Source organism: Balaenoptera borealis (genome assembly GCF_965194805.1).
Source record: "Balaenoptera borealis genome assembly, chromosome: 1".
NCBI classification, from domain to species: Eukaryota; Metazoa; Chordata; class Mammalia; order Artiodactyla; family Balaenopteridae; genus Balaenoptera; species Balaenoptera borealis.
The window spans coordinates 106,540,414-106,553,692 of record NC_138860.1 but is presented as its reverse complement, the minus strand read 5'-3'; the positions used below and the strand labels follow the sequence as shown (position 1 = coordinate 106,553,692).

General features: G+C 37.7%; 1 protein-coding gene across 6 annotated transcripts in view; it reads right to left on the bottom strand.

The window, feature by feature from the left end:
- FRRS1 (ferric chelate reductase 1) overlaps positions 1-13,279 on the bottom strand; it is a 99,538-nt gene that overhangs the window by 47,548 nt on the left and 38,711 nt on the right. For 3 of the 6 annotated variants that reach the window (XM_082384671.1, XM_082384672.1, XM_082384670.1), the window contains one exon: positions 6,016-6,099. Coding sequence is in view for 2 of the 6 variants with exons in the window: in XM_082384668.1 (XP_082240794.1) it covers positions 1,272-1,286 (15 nt within the window). In the remaining 4 variants the exon portion in view is untranslated. Of the gene's footprint in view, positions 1-1,271; positions 5,573-6,015; positions 6,100-13,279 lie in introns of those variants that run through there. The other 3 variants (XM_082384668.1, XM_082384673.1, XM_082384669.1) reach the window with 3 other exon arrangements.

Sequence of the window (13,279 nt, the reverse complement as noted above, 5' to 3'; positions counted from 1 at the left end):
CACTACAAGACATGCATATTTGAAGACTGTAAAGAAACACATTAAATTAATTGTAAGGTGTTCAGATTTTTTTCTTTTCTCTATTTTCAAACATTCTATATTACTTTTACTGTAATTGTCATTCAAGGTCCATTTAAAATGCTATCAACTACTCTGTCCTATGAGACAGTGTGTGGTAAGGACTTTGAAATCACATAGACCTAGGTTTGAATCCAGCAGGTACCACCTTAATGACTGACCTTGGGCAAATTATTTAATCTCACTGAGCCTAAAATTTCTCATTTTGTTAGAGACAATGCTACCAATATCAAGGGCTTTATGTGAAGATTAAATGAAATAACGTCTACGAAACATTTAGCACAGTGCCCACCATAAACCAGGTCTTCCATTAAAATCCTTTCTTCCTTGGAATTTTGCCTAATTCTGCCAACTTTAACCAGTCTCTTCTGCGAAGCTCCAAAAGCTTTGGTTTTTTTGCTAATAAAAAATGTTATCACATTTTTCGGCCACAACTGGTTGACTTGTCTTAAGGCAAATTTCTGAAGGCAGCAAAGGCATCCTACTCCTTGATCTCCTTTCACAATGACTAGCAGGCAACCTTGAAAACAGCACTCAACACAATGCACTACAATGTGATTTCCAGGGAATCTGACATTACCTAAATGGACAGGTGTGAAACAGAAGGTACAGCCAGCAAAAGGAATCCACATACTGGCTTATTAAAAGACTTAGTAGAACTCATCCCTTTAAATAAAACCATCCTTTAAAAAGTCTAGCTCGTTGTTTTCAGTAAATCAATAGACCAAATTTTAGCCTCCCACTTCTCCACTATCCAAGTAAACATGCAAAATCTTTCTACTTTTTCTTTAATTCAGAGAAAAAAGAAAATATCTGAACTAAGAAGTTTAGCTTTATAAAGAAATACTTCTAATAATACATTTACAAACGGAAAACTCCCCTTTGCCCTTAGGGCAGCACAAGACGTAAAAAAATTAAGGGCAGAGGTAACACCTAGTCACCCCAGAGCGTCTCTGAAATTCCAAAGGCACACCAGAGGTGGGGGTGAGGGGAGCTAAGATTTCTAAATTAAAAGACACTTTAAAAGCCAAATAGGGTTCTAAGTAACCTCCATATAGGTAATTACGCCATTAGCTTTAGATAAAAAGGGAGTTTCCATTGCTTAAAATTAAAAACAAAAAACAAAAACATAAAAACACTGACGCATGAATAAAGTCAATGCTTTTCATGATCCCAGACATGTCTCTACTTACAATCACACTTTTCATGGGATTAAAGCGCCGTAGTCAAAGTCACGTGATTTATCATTAATCTAACTCGTTCGTGAGCACTCATTAGCTCAACACAAGCTCGCAAGCTCCAGAACACAGTTTGTTACTAAAGCATCCATCCTGCGTCGCCGACCGCTCGGGTCAGCACAGACGCCTGCTCTCTCAGTACTGTCACCGAGCTGGATTCAATTTTTAAGCGCTCTGCGAAGAGCTCGGACATAAAGAAAACAGGAGACACTTACCTCCAGAAGCAAAGGCAGCCTATCCAACTTCCGGTTTTTTTACAACTTATATCTCATTTCAGCAGCTGGGTGGAGCCAGTTTAACCATAAAGAGAAGAGAACGTTTCCCAAACTGAACCGCAAAACTGGATTTGCAAGACCAGTGCTAGTCTTAGGACTCAGTTTCTGAGAATTAACCATTCTGTTTTACACAAAGGAACACTTTTTGCCAACTAATAATTGTTTCACTGAGAAAATTTAAGTTTTTGTCTTTAACTATAAAACCATTTGAAAATACAACCTGTTCTATATAACGCTAAGTAAAGACAAACCAAAGAACCTGTTTGTGCTTAGTTTAGGGTTGCCAAATTTAGCAAATTAAAGTATAGGATGTTAAATTAGAATTTCAGATAAACAACAAATCATTCATTAACATAAGTACTGTCCTATGCAATATTGGGGATATACTTATATTAAAAAGTGATTCATTGTTTTCCTGAAATTCAAATTTACTTTCTATTTTATCTGGCAACCCTATCTAGAGAATAACAGTAATTAGCAAACTATTTCGATTAACTACAAAAGGTGTAATAGAATCAGACTGCATAGAAATGAAGCCTTTGAAAGTGTAAATGACATAATGCAAAAGAATTCTTTTATTACGCAAAATTTACCTTGGAATTTAGGAGTTTTGTTTGTTTTTGTTTCTTTTTAAGCCTTTAATCATTGTTTTTCCAAGATTCTTTTTGCAAAAAAAAAAAAAATTCAGGGCTAGGAAAAGATAATGTTCTGAAAATATTAAACACTTCAGACCATGACTAACATGTTCAGACTGGAAAATAGACTTTGTCACACACGCCGTGACCTGTGATCACTGGTTGGCAACCACACTAGTAAATTCTCTAGAACCATTTCAAAAGGGGAGAAAAGTAGGGAAAGAACGTCATCACTTTAATCTTTCTCTTTAGGAACTTGTCACAAGTAACAAAAGCCCCCTTTACAGGATTTTAGAGAGAAGCTTTAAATAAAGAAGATGCAGCTCTGGTTTTCTATCCTAAAGCTGCTTGGAACGTGAAAGAATTTAAACTAAAAGTCAGTTGATCTTCAGTCCTTCCATATAAAGCGTCAAGTGGTGACATAACTTTCTCTAGTTTTAGTTAGATTCTTTCCAGGAATAGTCCCCAGTGGACGCTTTACATGCCAAAAGCATGACAAAAAGTCTATAAAACAAATAATTCTTAGAATATACTATCATAATCTTTAATCCTAAAGTACAGTAGAAAAAACTGAATGGAGAGGCTTAGCACTATCTAAAACCACCCTTTCCAGGCCTATCATTTCCCTGAAAGTCCCCAGTTATAATTCCCCTTATCATTCCTTCCCAGAAGTTCACCTCAACGGGGTTCCTTCATCAGCTACTTGTCAGCTGCCAGAAAGGAAACCCAATTTATTAAAGTCTTCAATGGACCTTGGACTCTGAGAAGTAGATACTAGCCTATTGGAACCCACTCTCATGTCTCTAAATTAGTAGTTCTCAAATTTTTTGGGTTTCAGGACCCCTTTGCAACTCCTAAAAATTATTGCAGCCTCTAAGAGATGTTTGGTTATGGGGGTGATATCTGTCAATATCTATTGTATTAAAACAATAAAGTGAGAAATATTTAAATACTTATTCACAAATTCCACAAATTTATTTATGGACAAATGACAATAATGAACTCTACATGTTGACATGATATTTTTTACTCTTGCTTTTATAAGTGTTTTTCAAAAATAAGAATTTAGTGAGAAGAGTAGTATTGTTTAAATTTTTACAAATCTCTTTTGTGCCTGGATTAATAGAAGACAGCTGAATTCTCATGTCTTCTTCTGTATTCAGTCTGTTGCAATATCATATAAGCACATCATGCAGCCACTGGAAAAATCCACTGCATACTCATAAGAGAATGAGAATGAATAAGGCAAATAAAGTAGAGCAAGAACAATAATAACGATCTGTTGAGCTTCTGTTTTGACCAAAGCACATGAATTATCATATCCAAGTCTCACAAGGACTCTAGGTAAAAGGTATTTGTTATGGACATTCTGCAGCTGAGAAGGCTAAGGATGTGCCTGGCTAAGTAAATAGCCCAAGGTCAGGCAGAGAAAAGTGACAGACCGGTTTCTAAGCCAGAGCTACTAACTCTCTACACTGTCAAGTGTGAATGAGGGCTGATGGACCAAACTTAAAAACCTTCCTATTATAGTCAGCATTTCATTAAAAATTACATTGAAGTAAAACATCTCCAATTGATTAGACCCTGCCTCAACTCAATAAAACCAAACCCACTGTCTAAAATGGACTCATTCTCACTCAGCCTTTAATTATGGCCATCTCATCCAAATTCATCCCCTCTTCTCTATCTCCACTGCCATCACTCTGGCTTAGGTCCTCATTACTTCTCCACTGGACTGTGGTCATTATCTACTAAGTGCCTCCAGTTTCTCATCAACCTAATAAGCCATCCCACATGCTATCATATTAATCTTTCTAAAGTATAACTCACATCATGTAATTCTTCTGCTCAAAAAACCTTCACTTACTACTTATTACTGAATGAATGAAAGTCCAGATTCCATAGACAGATGGTCAAATGAAATAATATCTGTAAATCACAGTGCCTGACACAGAAGTATTTAATAAATCATACTTAAAAGAAAAAAAAATTTTTTTTGATTTGTGAATGAGATGCCCCATCTTCCCAGTGCTTCACAATAAGAAATTGTTCCAAAATTACCCATGAACTTCTAACCAAACTCTGTTCACTAAATCCATATTTCACATGTTCTCTGACAACACAAAGCCATTCTCAGCATTAGATTAGTAGTAGCAACATTCTTCTTCATAATTTTCTTTCTACCAGTTCCAGGTCACTTCACATTATTCTCCTCTAAACACAGCCTACTCCTTAAATTACTCAACATAATGTGACTTCTCTACGATGAATGATCCTGAAGAATATCTGCCACTTCACCCAAACCCTGGCTAAAATTATCTGTGTCTTCAAAAGATAACTAACGTTATTACTGAGACCCAGTTTTGACTTCTCTGGATAAAATTAATCTCTTGAAAAAATCTTTACTTTCACCATAATTATTTTTACCATAAAAAAAAAATGGAGATGATCTGAAGTCATAAAAGTCTACTCTAATGTAAATACATAGAGGATAACTCTTTGTGGCATAGGACATTGCCTTCTAGTAACTATTTTCAATTGAGATATTTCCTTGTTGTGACACACTGTCCTACTCATTGTAGAATGTCTAAGCATTCCATTACTCCAGCTATTAAATACAGAAGCCCTGCTCTACCCATTAATAGTGATAATCCAAAAAATGCCACTACACATTTCCAAAGTTGCAGCAGGAAGCAGGTATAAGGTATGAGAGTGGATCCACTGTGTAAAGCTGTGATTAGACGAGTCACTCTGGGTCCCAGTGGAATGAAGCATTTTGCTTTTGAAGAAAATAAATACCAACAGGGGAAAGAACTAGAGTATTACCACATTTTAGTAATAGTACTGCTTATTTAGGTTGACAGGTGAACTCAAAAGAAGCTTGGCTTAAAACGAATGTGAAAAGGCAAAGGAGTGTAGTGAAAAGAGCACTAGATCATTCTAGACAAATCACTTATCTTCTCTGTTTTTCTTACCTCAAGAGTAAAAATGAGACTTCCCTGGTGGTGCAGTGGTTAAGAATCCACCTCCCAATGCAGGGGACACAGGTTAGAGCCCTGGTCCAGGAAGATCCCACATGCCGCGGAGCAACTAAGCCCGTGCGCCACAACTACTGAGCCTGCGCTCTAGAGCCCACGAGCCACAACTAAGAGCCCATGTGCCACAACTACTGAAGCCTGCATGCCTAGAGCCTGTGCTCCGCAACAAGAGAAGCCACCGCAATGAGAAACCCGTGCACCACAACGAAGCGTAGCCCCTGCTCGCCGCAACTAGAGAAAGCCCACGCGCAGCAACGAAGACCCAAACGCAGCCAAAAATAAATTAGTTAATTTTTTTAAAAAATTAAGAAAAGAAAAAGGGTAAAAATGAGGGATTACAACCGGAACCATATATCCTCTAAAGTTGCATGCCAAATTCTGAATGCAGGTTTCTGATGGCCAAGAGGAGACACATAATGGACCAGAAAAATACTAGATTTTTAGGTGAAAGGTCACTTTAAAAAAAAAAAGAATTATCACAATCATCCAACAAATATTTTGTCAAGTACCTACAACATGGCAGATATTGTGCTAGGCACTAATCTATATTTGTACAAAGTGGTTCTACATCTACTCTAATATATTGTGATTTCTTAGGTGGATGAGAAAGAAAAGGAAGAAAGAAAGAAAAAGAAAGAAAGAAAGAGAGAGAGAGGGAGGGAGGGAGGGAGAGGCACAATTACCTGGTAAACCCATGTGCCTACACACATGCAGTCTCCAGAAGCTGTAGAGACAAGGAACAGATACTCACCTAGAGCCTGTGGAGGGTGTGTGCTTCTGCCAACATCTTGACTTTGGCCCAGTGATATTGATTTTGGACTTTTGACCTCCAGAACTGTGAAAGAATAAATTTTTGTTGTTTTAGATCCCAAGTTTATGGTAATTTGTGTCAAACAATAATCAGTATTGAGGCTGCAAAGAAAAAAGAGCTTTATTTGGGGTCTTAGGAATTGCAATTTGGGAGACACAGATTCAGGGAAAACCGAAAGAGTGTTCTAGGGAAGAGAAAGAGTCAAGGGCCCACAAAGACTAAAGCCACACAGCTGCCAAAGAACCGTGACCGCCCCTGACGCAAGTCAGGAAACATCTGTCCTCCAGGAATCATGAGCTGCTCTAGGGCAAGGGCCCAAACAAGCAGATAGGCTGCCAGGAGCCACCCTAGAGTAACGGTCCAACAAGGATCCTGAGTAGGACAAGAATCAAAAGACCAGATTTCATCCAGGCCAAGATGCACACAAGTCACACCTCCTCAATGACCTCCTGGCTCGTTTTAGAGAGCTCTCTTAGCAACACCAACTCCATTTTTATTTTCCTTTCACATTTGTTACAGTAGCCACAGGAAACTTATCAACTCTCCTTTCCAATTTCTTCTTTATTTTTATCAATTAGTGGTACCCATTTTCCTCACCACTCAAACTAAACCTGGAGGACTTTTAACTTTTTTGTCTTTTTCATATTTTATAGCTTAGAGTTTTTCAACTCAGAGCCACAACCCATTTGTCAGTGGACTGTAAAATCTTTAGTGGTCACAATCAGAAAACTGCTAATGAAATAAAATAGAAAAAAACAGCAGAGAAAATACAGTTATATGATAAGGGTAAATGAATGCTATTTCATGAGCTTTTCTGATTATGAGTACATATAACCTGGTTTGTGAGATAAAATGTATTTCTTACTGTGGGCTACAGCCCAAAATGTTGAAACCAACTGCTTTTAATTTCCCCAAGTCAATTATCAGTTCCTTCTTTCTCAATATTGTTGGGAATGAAGAAATTTTCCTCTACCCTTCTAGGTTCTTCTGGATGGTCTAAGAATTAAATTGACATGAAACAGAATAACAAGAGAAAATCAAACAAAAGTTTAATAACATGAACACCTGGGAGAGATCCAGGAAAACTGAGTAACTTGCCAAAATGGCCTAAATCCTCACCTTAAGTACCATCTTCAGCTAGAGACAAAAGAGGATGTTGGGGGTAGTAGTTTGGGCAATTTAAAGAGGAGGAAGGTAATTGACATAGAGATGGAAAAGCAAATGTTTGGTAAATAAATGTTTGCTGGGCCATGCAGAGACTATGGGACACAGAGTGGACTCTGATCTCTAGGTCCAGCTGAGTCCCCATCCCTCTCCCTCCCCCGACCACACTTAACTCATATCTCTGGTGATAGCTCTATTCTGGGAACAGGCCCTTTATCTAAATTATTTAGGCAGCCAAGGAGAATGTAGAAGAGAGACTTCCTGCGTCTTCTGTTTCTTAAATATACTCAGCCTAAATTAATCCTCATGCCAAAGAGACACATTTAGGGCTGGCAAATTTTGCTCCCCTACAATACTTATATGTAAGCCTTCTTCCCACAGACTATCGAGGGCCAAAGGCAAAAACAGAATGTGTAAGAGAAAGGGGATAGGAAAAAAAAAAAACACTGTAGGCAGCCTGGAAATAGTGAATCTTTTTGTCCATTTTTAGCATAAGCTAATTCACTGATAGCTAACTAAGAGTCCAGTCTGGATGGTATGCCATTGAGCAGGCTGGCTGGAGTCAACAAAGATAATAATTTCAGTAGTTTATGGATTCTCCAGGAAACTTTGATAATCCCTATGGAGCAAACAGGAGCAGCTGTCTCTTCATGATGGCTGCCATGTCTGTCCATTGGTCCCAACTCTGAGAGGCACTTCTGCACTCGTCTGATACTCTCCTCCGGTCTCTTACTTCCCATCAGCCAACAGCAGAGCTGAGTACTGATCACATCAGTGATCTAAGTGCTTAGGAGAGTTGCTTAGTAACTAATCACTCCCAGTGCCTTCTCTGGGTCTAAACCTTTGACACACTGTTCTCTGCTGACCCCAGTAGGTCACGTTTGCTCTTCTCTAGCCTAAAATGGGATATTTTCTTTTAAGATGTTAAAAATAAGACTCTAAGTTCAGAACACTGAATAAATTCTTGACCTGAATTACTAATAACTTTACCTCTCTGAGAGCAAAGGAAGCAACAACCAGAATTTTATCTCTTGAGTCAATTCTGATCAACAGAGAAATTTTGATGAATCCAAAGATAGAAAACTTGAGGGAAACAGGAAGAAATTGGAAGTGGTGGCATCTATTTGGATGGGAAGATTGGTGGGAAACAGGGGAGGAGCAGGTTTGAAGGGTAGAAACCAAGAGTTGAGTGTTGGACATATTAGGTTTTAGATGCCATTAAAATATCCAAGTGGAGATATCTGTTGATATACATGTATGACGATACACATTTGAGTCATTTGCACTATGGTGTGAGCATGGATGGAAAAAAGAAGAGGCCTAAAGAAAGAATAAGCCTCAAGTGCACTAATGTTTAGAGGTTGGGAAGAACAGGCAAGCTCAGTAAAGGAAATTGTGATTGATTGGCCAGTAAAGTAGGAAGATAACTGAGAGAGTGGTGAGTCCCAAAACGTAGAAAGTGGTACCGAAGGTGGATGAGGTCCATCATGTCCAATGTCGCTGAGAGCTTGAATATACTGGAGACTAACAATTGACAAATGAGCATGGTTCTCAGAGTCACCTGTGGACCTCCTGCATCACAATTACCTACTTATTAAAATGAGATTTCTGGGCCCACCTCAGACCTACTGGACAGACTTTGTAGGAAGGCAATCAGAACTGTGCACTTAAACAAGCACAGGGTTATTCTCACATACCCAAGAGTTGCTGTATTAGAGTTTTTGTCATTGGAATGATATCAGTCATTTCTCTAGATCCATGGTTCTCAGGCTTTTATATGTATCAGAATCACCTGATGGATTCCTTAAAACACAGATTACTAGAACCCACCTCCAGAGTTTCTGATTCAGGAAGACTGGGGTAAACCTGAAAAACTGCATTTCTAACAAGATTCCTGGCAATGCTTACGCTGTTAGTCTATGGCTACAATTTGAGAACCACTGTACCAATTTTTTATAAAAAGGTCCTTTAAAAACAGAGTAAGAATATGTGTGATTCAAAATGTAGCCCCCTTCCCTGGCTAATAAAACTCTAAGATAACATGGTCTTAGAGATAATAAATTTCTCTCAAGTTTTCTCTCTCTTACCATAGCTGGAGTTTCTCCTTCTTCAGGGAAGTCTCTGCTCTTAAGGCCTTTTAACATGCTCATCATTGCACCACGCTCACCCCGATATCTAGGACAATCTCCCTTCCTGAAAGTCAACTGATTATGGACTTGAATCACATCTACAAAATACCTTCACAGCAACATCTAGATTAGCATTTGATGGAATAACTGGGGATTATCACCGAGCAAAGCTGTTGGCATCACACTACTGTATCTAAACTAGTGCTCCTTTTAGCTCTCTACCTTACCTTACTTTATCTTCTTCACAGAACTTATCACTACCTGACATTATGTTTACATATTTATTTCTTTATTTATGTATTGGCTAGCTCATCTGCTGGAATATAAGTTCTGTCAGGGAAAGAATTTTATCTTTTGGCTTTGCTTTTAACTACTGTTTGTTCAGATAATCTCCTATTTTGGACATTGTGTTTCATTCTGCTGTTTTATTATTATGAACAACATTAATGTAAATATTCTTGTATATACGTACATCCTGGGTCACTTCTTCAATATTTAACTTTTAAAAGTAATCTTTTTTAAATGTCATTTTTTGGTTAATTTTTTTCAAGTCATGTTTATAGAAGTATAATTCTACAAAGAGTGAAATTTTCCCTTTTTAGTGTAGAGTTCTGTGATTTCTGACAAACATGCAGTCATGTAACCACCACAGTCAAGAAACAGAGCATTCATATCACCTCAAAATGTCCCGTTGTGACCCTTTATAGTCAACACTTGCCTCACCCCCACCCTAGAAACCATTTGTATTAGTTTGCTAGGACTCCTGTAATAAAGTACCACAAACTCAATTGTTTAAAAAATAGAAAATCTACGTCTCAAAGTCCGAAATCAAGTTGTCAGCAGGGTTGGTTCTTTCTGAGGGCAATGGGAGAAGGATCTGTTCCAGGCCTCTCCCCTTGGTTTATAAATGACTGACTTCTTCCTATGTCTCTTTACATCATCTTCCCTCTATATGGCTCTGTGTCCACATTTTCCTTTTTTATAAGGTCACCAGTGATGTTGAATTAAGGCCCATCCTAAAGGCTTCATTTTTAACTTGATTACCTCTGTAAAGACACTATTCTAATAAGGTCACATTCTGAGATACTGGAGTTAGGACTTCAACATATGAATTTTGGGGCAACACAATTCAACCCATAGCACCATTGATCTGTTTTCTCTCCTTATAGATTTGCCTTTTCCAGAATATCATATGAATGAAATCATAGCTTCTATGGCCTTTTGCATCTGGTGTCTTTCACTTAGCATAGTGCATTTGAGATTCATCCATGTTGCATATATCAGAAGTTCATTCCTTGTTATTGCTGAGTAATATTCCATTGTATGTATGTACCAGTTTGTTTATCCATTCACCAGATGAAGGACATTTGAGTTGTTTCCAGTTTGCAGCAATTATAAGCATAGTGACTTATAAGTGTATAAGTCACTATAAACACTCACATACTGGTTTTTGTGTGCACAAATGTTTTCATTCCTCTTGAGTAAATACCTAGATGTGGGATTGCTAGATCATATGGTAAGTGTATGTTTAACTTTATAAGAAACTACCAAATTGTTTTCCAAAGTGACTGCTCCTTTTTTTTCATTCCAACCAATGATATGTGAGGATTTAAATAATAAATAAAATTGTATTTTGTGACATCATTTGGTAATACTTAAGGATATTAATTCAGTATTGCAGAAATGATGGAAGCAAGGGGTATAGTTTTAACTCAGAGGTTATCTGCCTACACCACTCCACCCCAAGGAAGGCACTCAGAACTGTGCACTTAAACAAGCACAGGGTAATTCTCACATACCCAAGAGTTGCTGTATTAGAGTTTTTGTCATTGGAATGATATCAGTCATTTCTCTAGACCCATGGTTCTCAAGCTTTCATATGCATCAGAATCACCTGATGGATTCCTTAAAACACAGATTACTAGAACCCTATTGTAATCTTTGTAAGTAGCCTATTCTGAGAGAGAGAGAGAGAGAGAGAGGGATTCTTCTAATTGCAACAAGTTGTTTATACATATTTAGTTCTTAAAAATTTTATCAAAATAAAACATGCAAATAAGTTTTTAAAAACCAAGTAGTGCAGAAGCCATATAATGAAAAGCAATCATTCTGTGTTCCTCTGTCCCCTACCATCGGTTCCCTAACCTAGAGGCAAAATCTTTTACATATATCTGCTTTGGTTCTTTTGGTTATTACCATTTTTGTTAATAATATACTCTTCCTACTATTTCTTGATACAATAACTTGAGACATTCTTTATTAATTTCCTGCCACTCTCCTCTGTTCACTTCTACTCTCTATATGTCCCTATCACTATTTTTAGCTCCTCTAACTGGCTACTTTTGTGACTTAATATAATACCCAAACTTCTGTCTAATTGTCTCAAATATAGACATTATCCATTGAATTTCTCCTATAGTAGATGAGGATAATAGGACCTCTAGCATTCTATTTATATTCCTTTCCTCATCCCCTCCCATCTTCTGTCAATAACTTGGTCAAGGTGAATAACATATTTACAGTCTATTCTGTAACCCTAATTAGGTCTTCCCTGTTTTGCCTGTAAATTGATTTCAAAATTGAAAACTATAAAGATATCTACATTATGATTATTGATTATTTTAGTATTGTTCACTGAAGAGTCAAGATGGATTTCCTAATTTATGTCTCCAAGTCTTGATCCAAGTGCCACTCAATATGACAATGTACAAAATGGATTCTCTTTTCTTACTTCCCAACCATTGTTAGAAATCAGACTATACTTTGTGTTGCTTCACATTTAGAACATTGACTTTCCCATACCCATACTGTTTAATGTTTCTTTGTTTTGCCTTGGGGTTTCTTAGAATCTTTTTTTTTTTTTCTTGTAGGATAAAGAAGTAAATGCATTCCACCCAATATCTTTAATATCATCCAGTTTCTTATTCATTCCATTTGTTGCTTAGAATCCATATCCATTCCATTTTCCTTTAAGTCTATAGATTTCCTATTTTCGATTGGATTTTAGACTATGAGTCTCTTGTATAGTTTTTTTTTTTGAAGATTTTAATTGTTTTTCCTTTCTAAAAAAAATGCTTTGTATGCTCTTTGCCATGTCCTAAAGTTCTTACCTTTTTTTTTTAATGGATTCAGTAGTTTCCTAAATTTTTCTGAGTATTGAAGGGCTTTATTTTGTTTTCAAATAGCTTCTGTTCTCTGAATTATCTATTTCCCCGAGAATCAGGTTTTTTCTTTCATTATTTTAGTTCCTCTTTTTTATATTGTAGGCTTACTGCAAATGACAGGAGGTTCAGCTGCTTATTTCAATTTAAGAATGTGGCAGTGGAAAGTCTGACGAGGCCTCAACAGGAACAACCTCACTCTTCCTCCGGTGTGTGTCTCTCACTCTCACACTACTGCCACACTCACTTCTCACACCAGATGTGTATGCATTTTTCCTCACACCAAGCAATTCTCTGAGACACCATCTAGGTGTCCTACAATTTAACTGAATTCTGACACTATCTACCTGGAGATAGCATCAGATCCCGCAGGTTAAGGGCTCAGTTCTACAAGACTTCCCCCCACCCTCCCACTTCAGATGCCAATCACAAGTCCAGGTTGTTACCTAGGTTTCTGACTGACTGAACTGAAGGTTCCCATAACCCCCTCCTTGGGTTCAATCAATTTACCGGAATGGTTCCCAGAACTCAGGAAAACAGTCTACTTCTAAGATTACCAGTTTATTATGAAAGGACATAACTCAGGAAGAGCCAGATGGAAGAAATGCACAGGGCAAGGTGTGTAGGAAGGGGCAGGGAGCTTCCAGGCCCTCTCCAGGCCAGCCCCTCTCCCAGGACTACCACGTGTTCACCAGCCCAGAAGTTCCCTGAACCCTGCACTTTTGGGGATGTTTGTGGAGGCTCCATCAT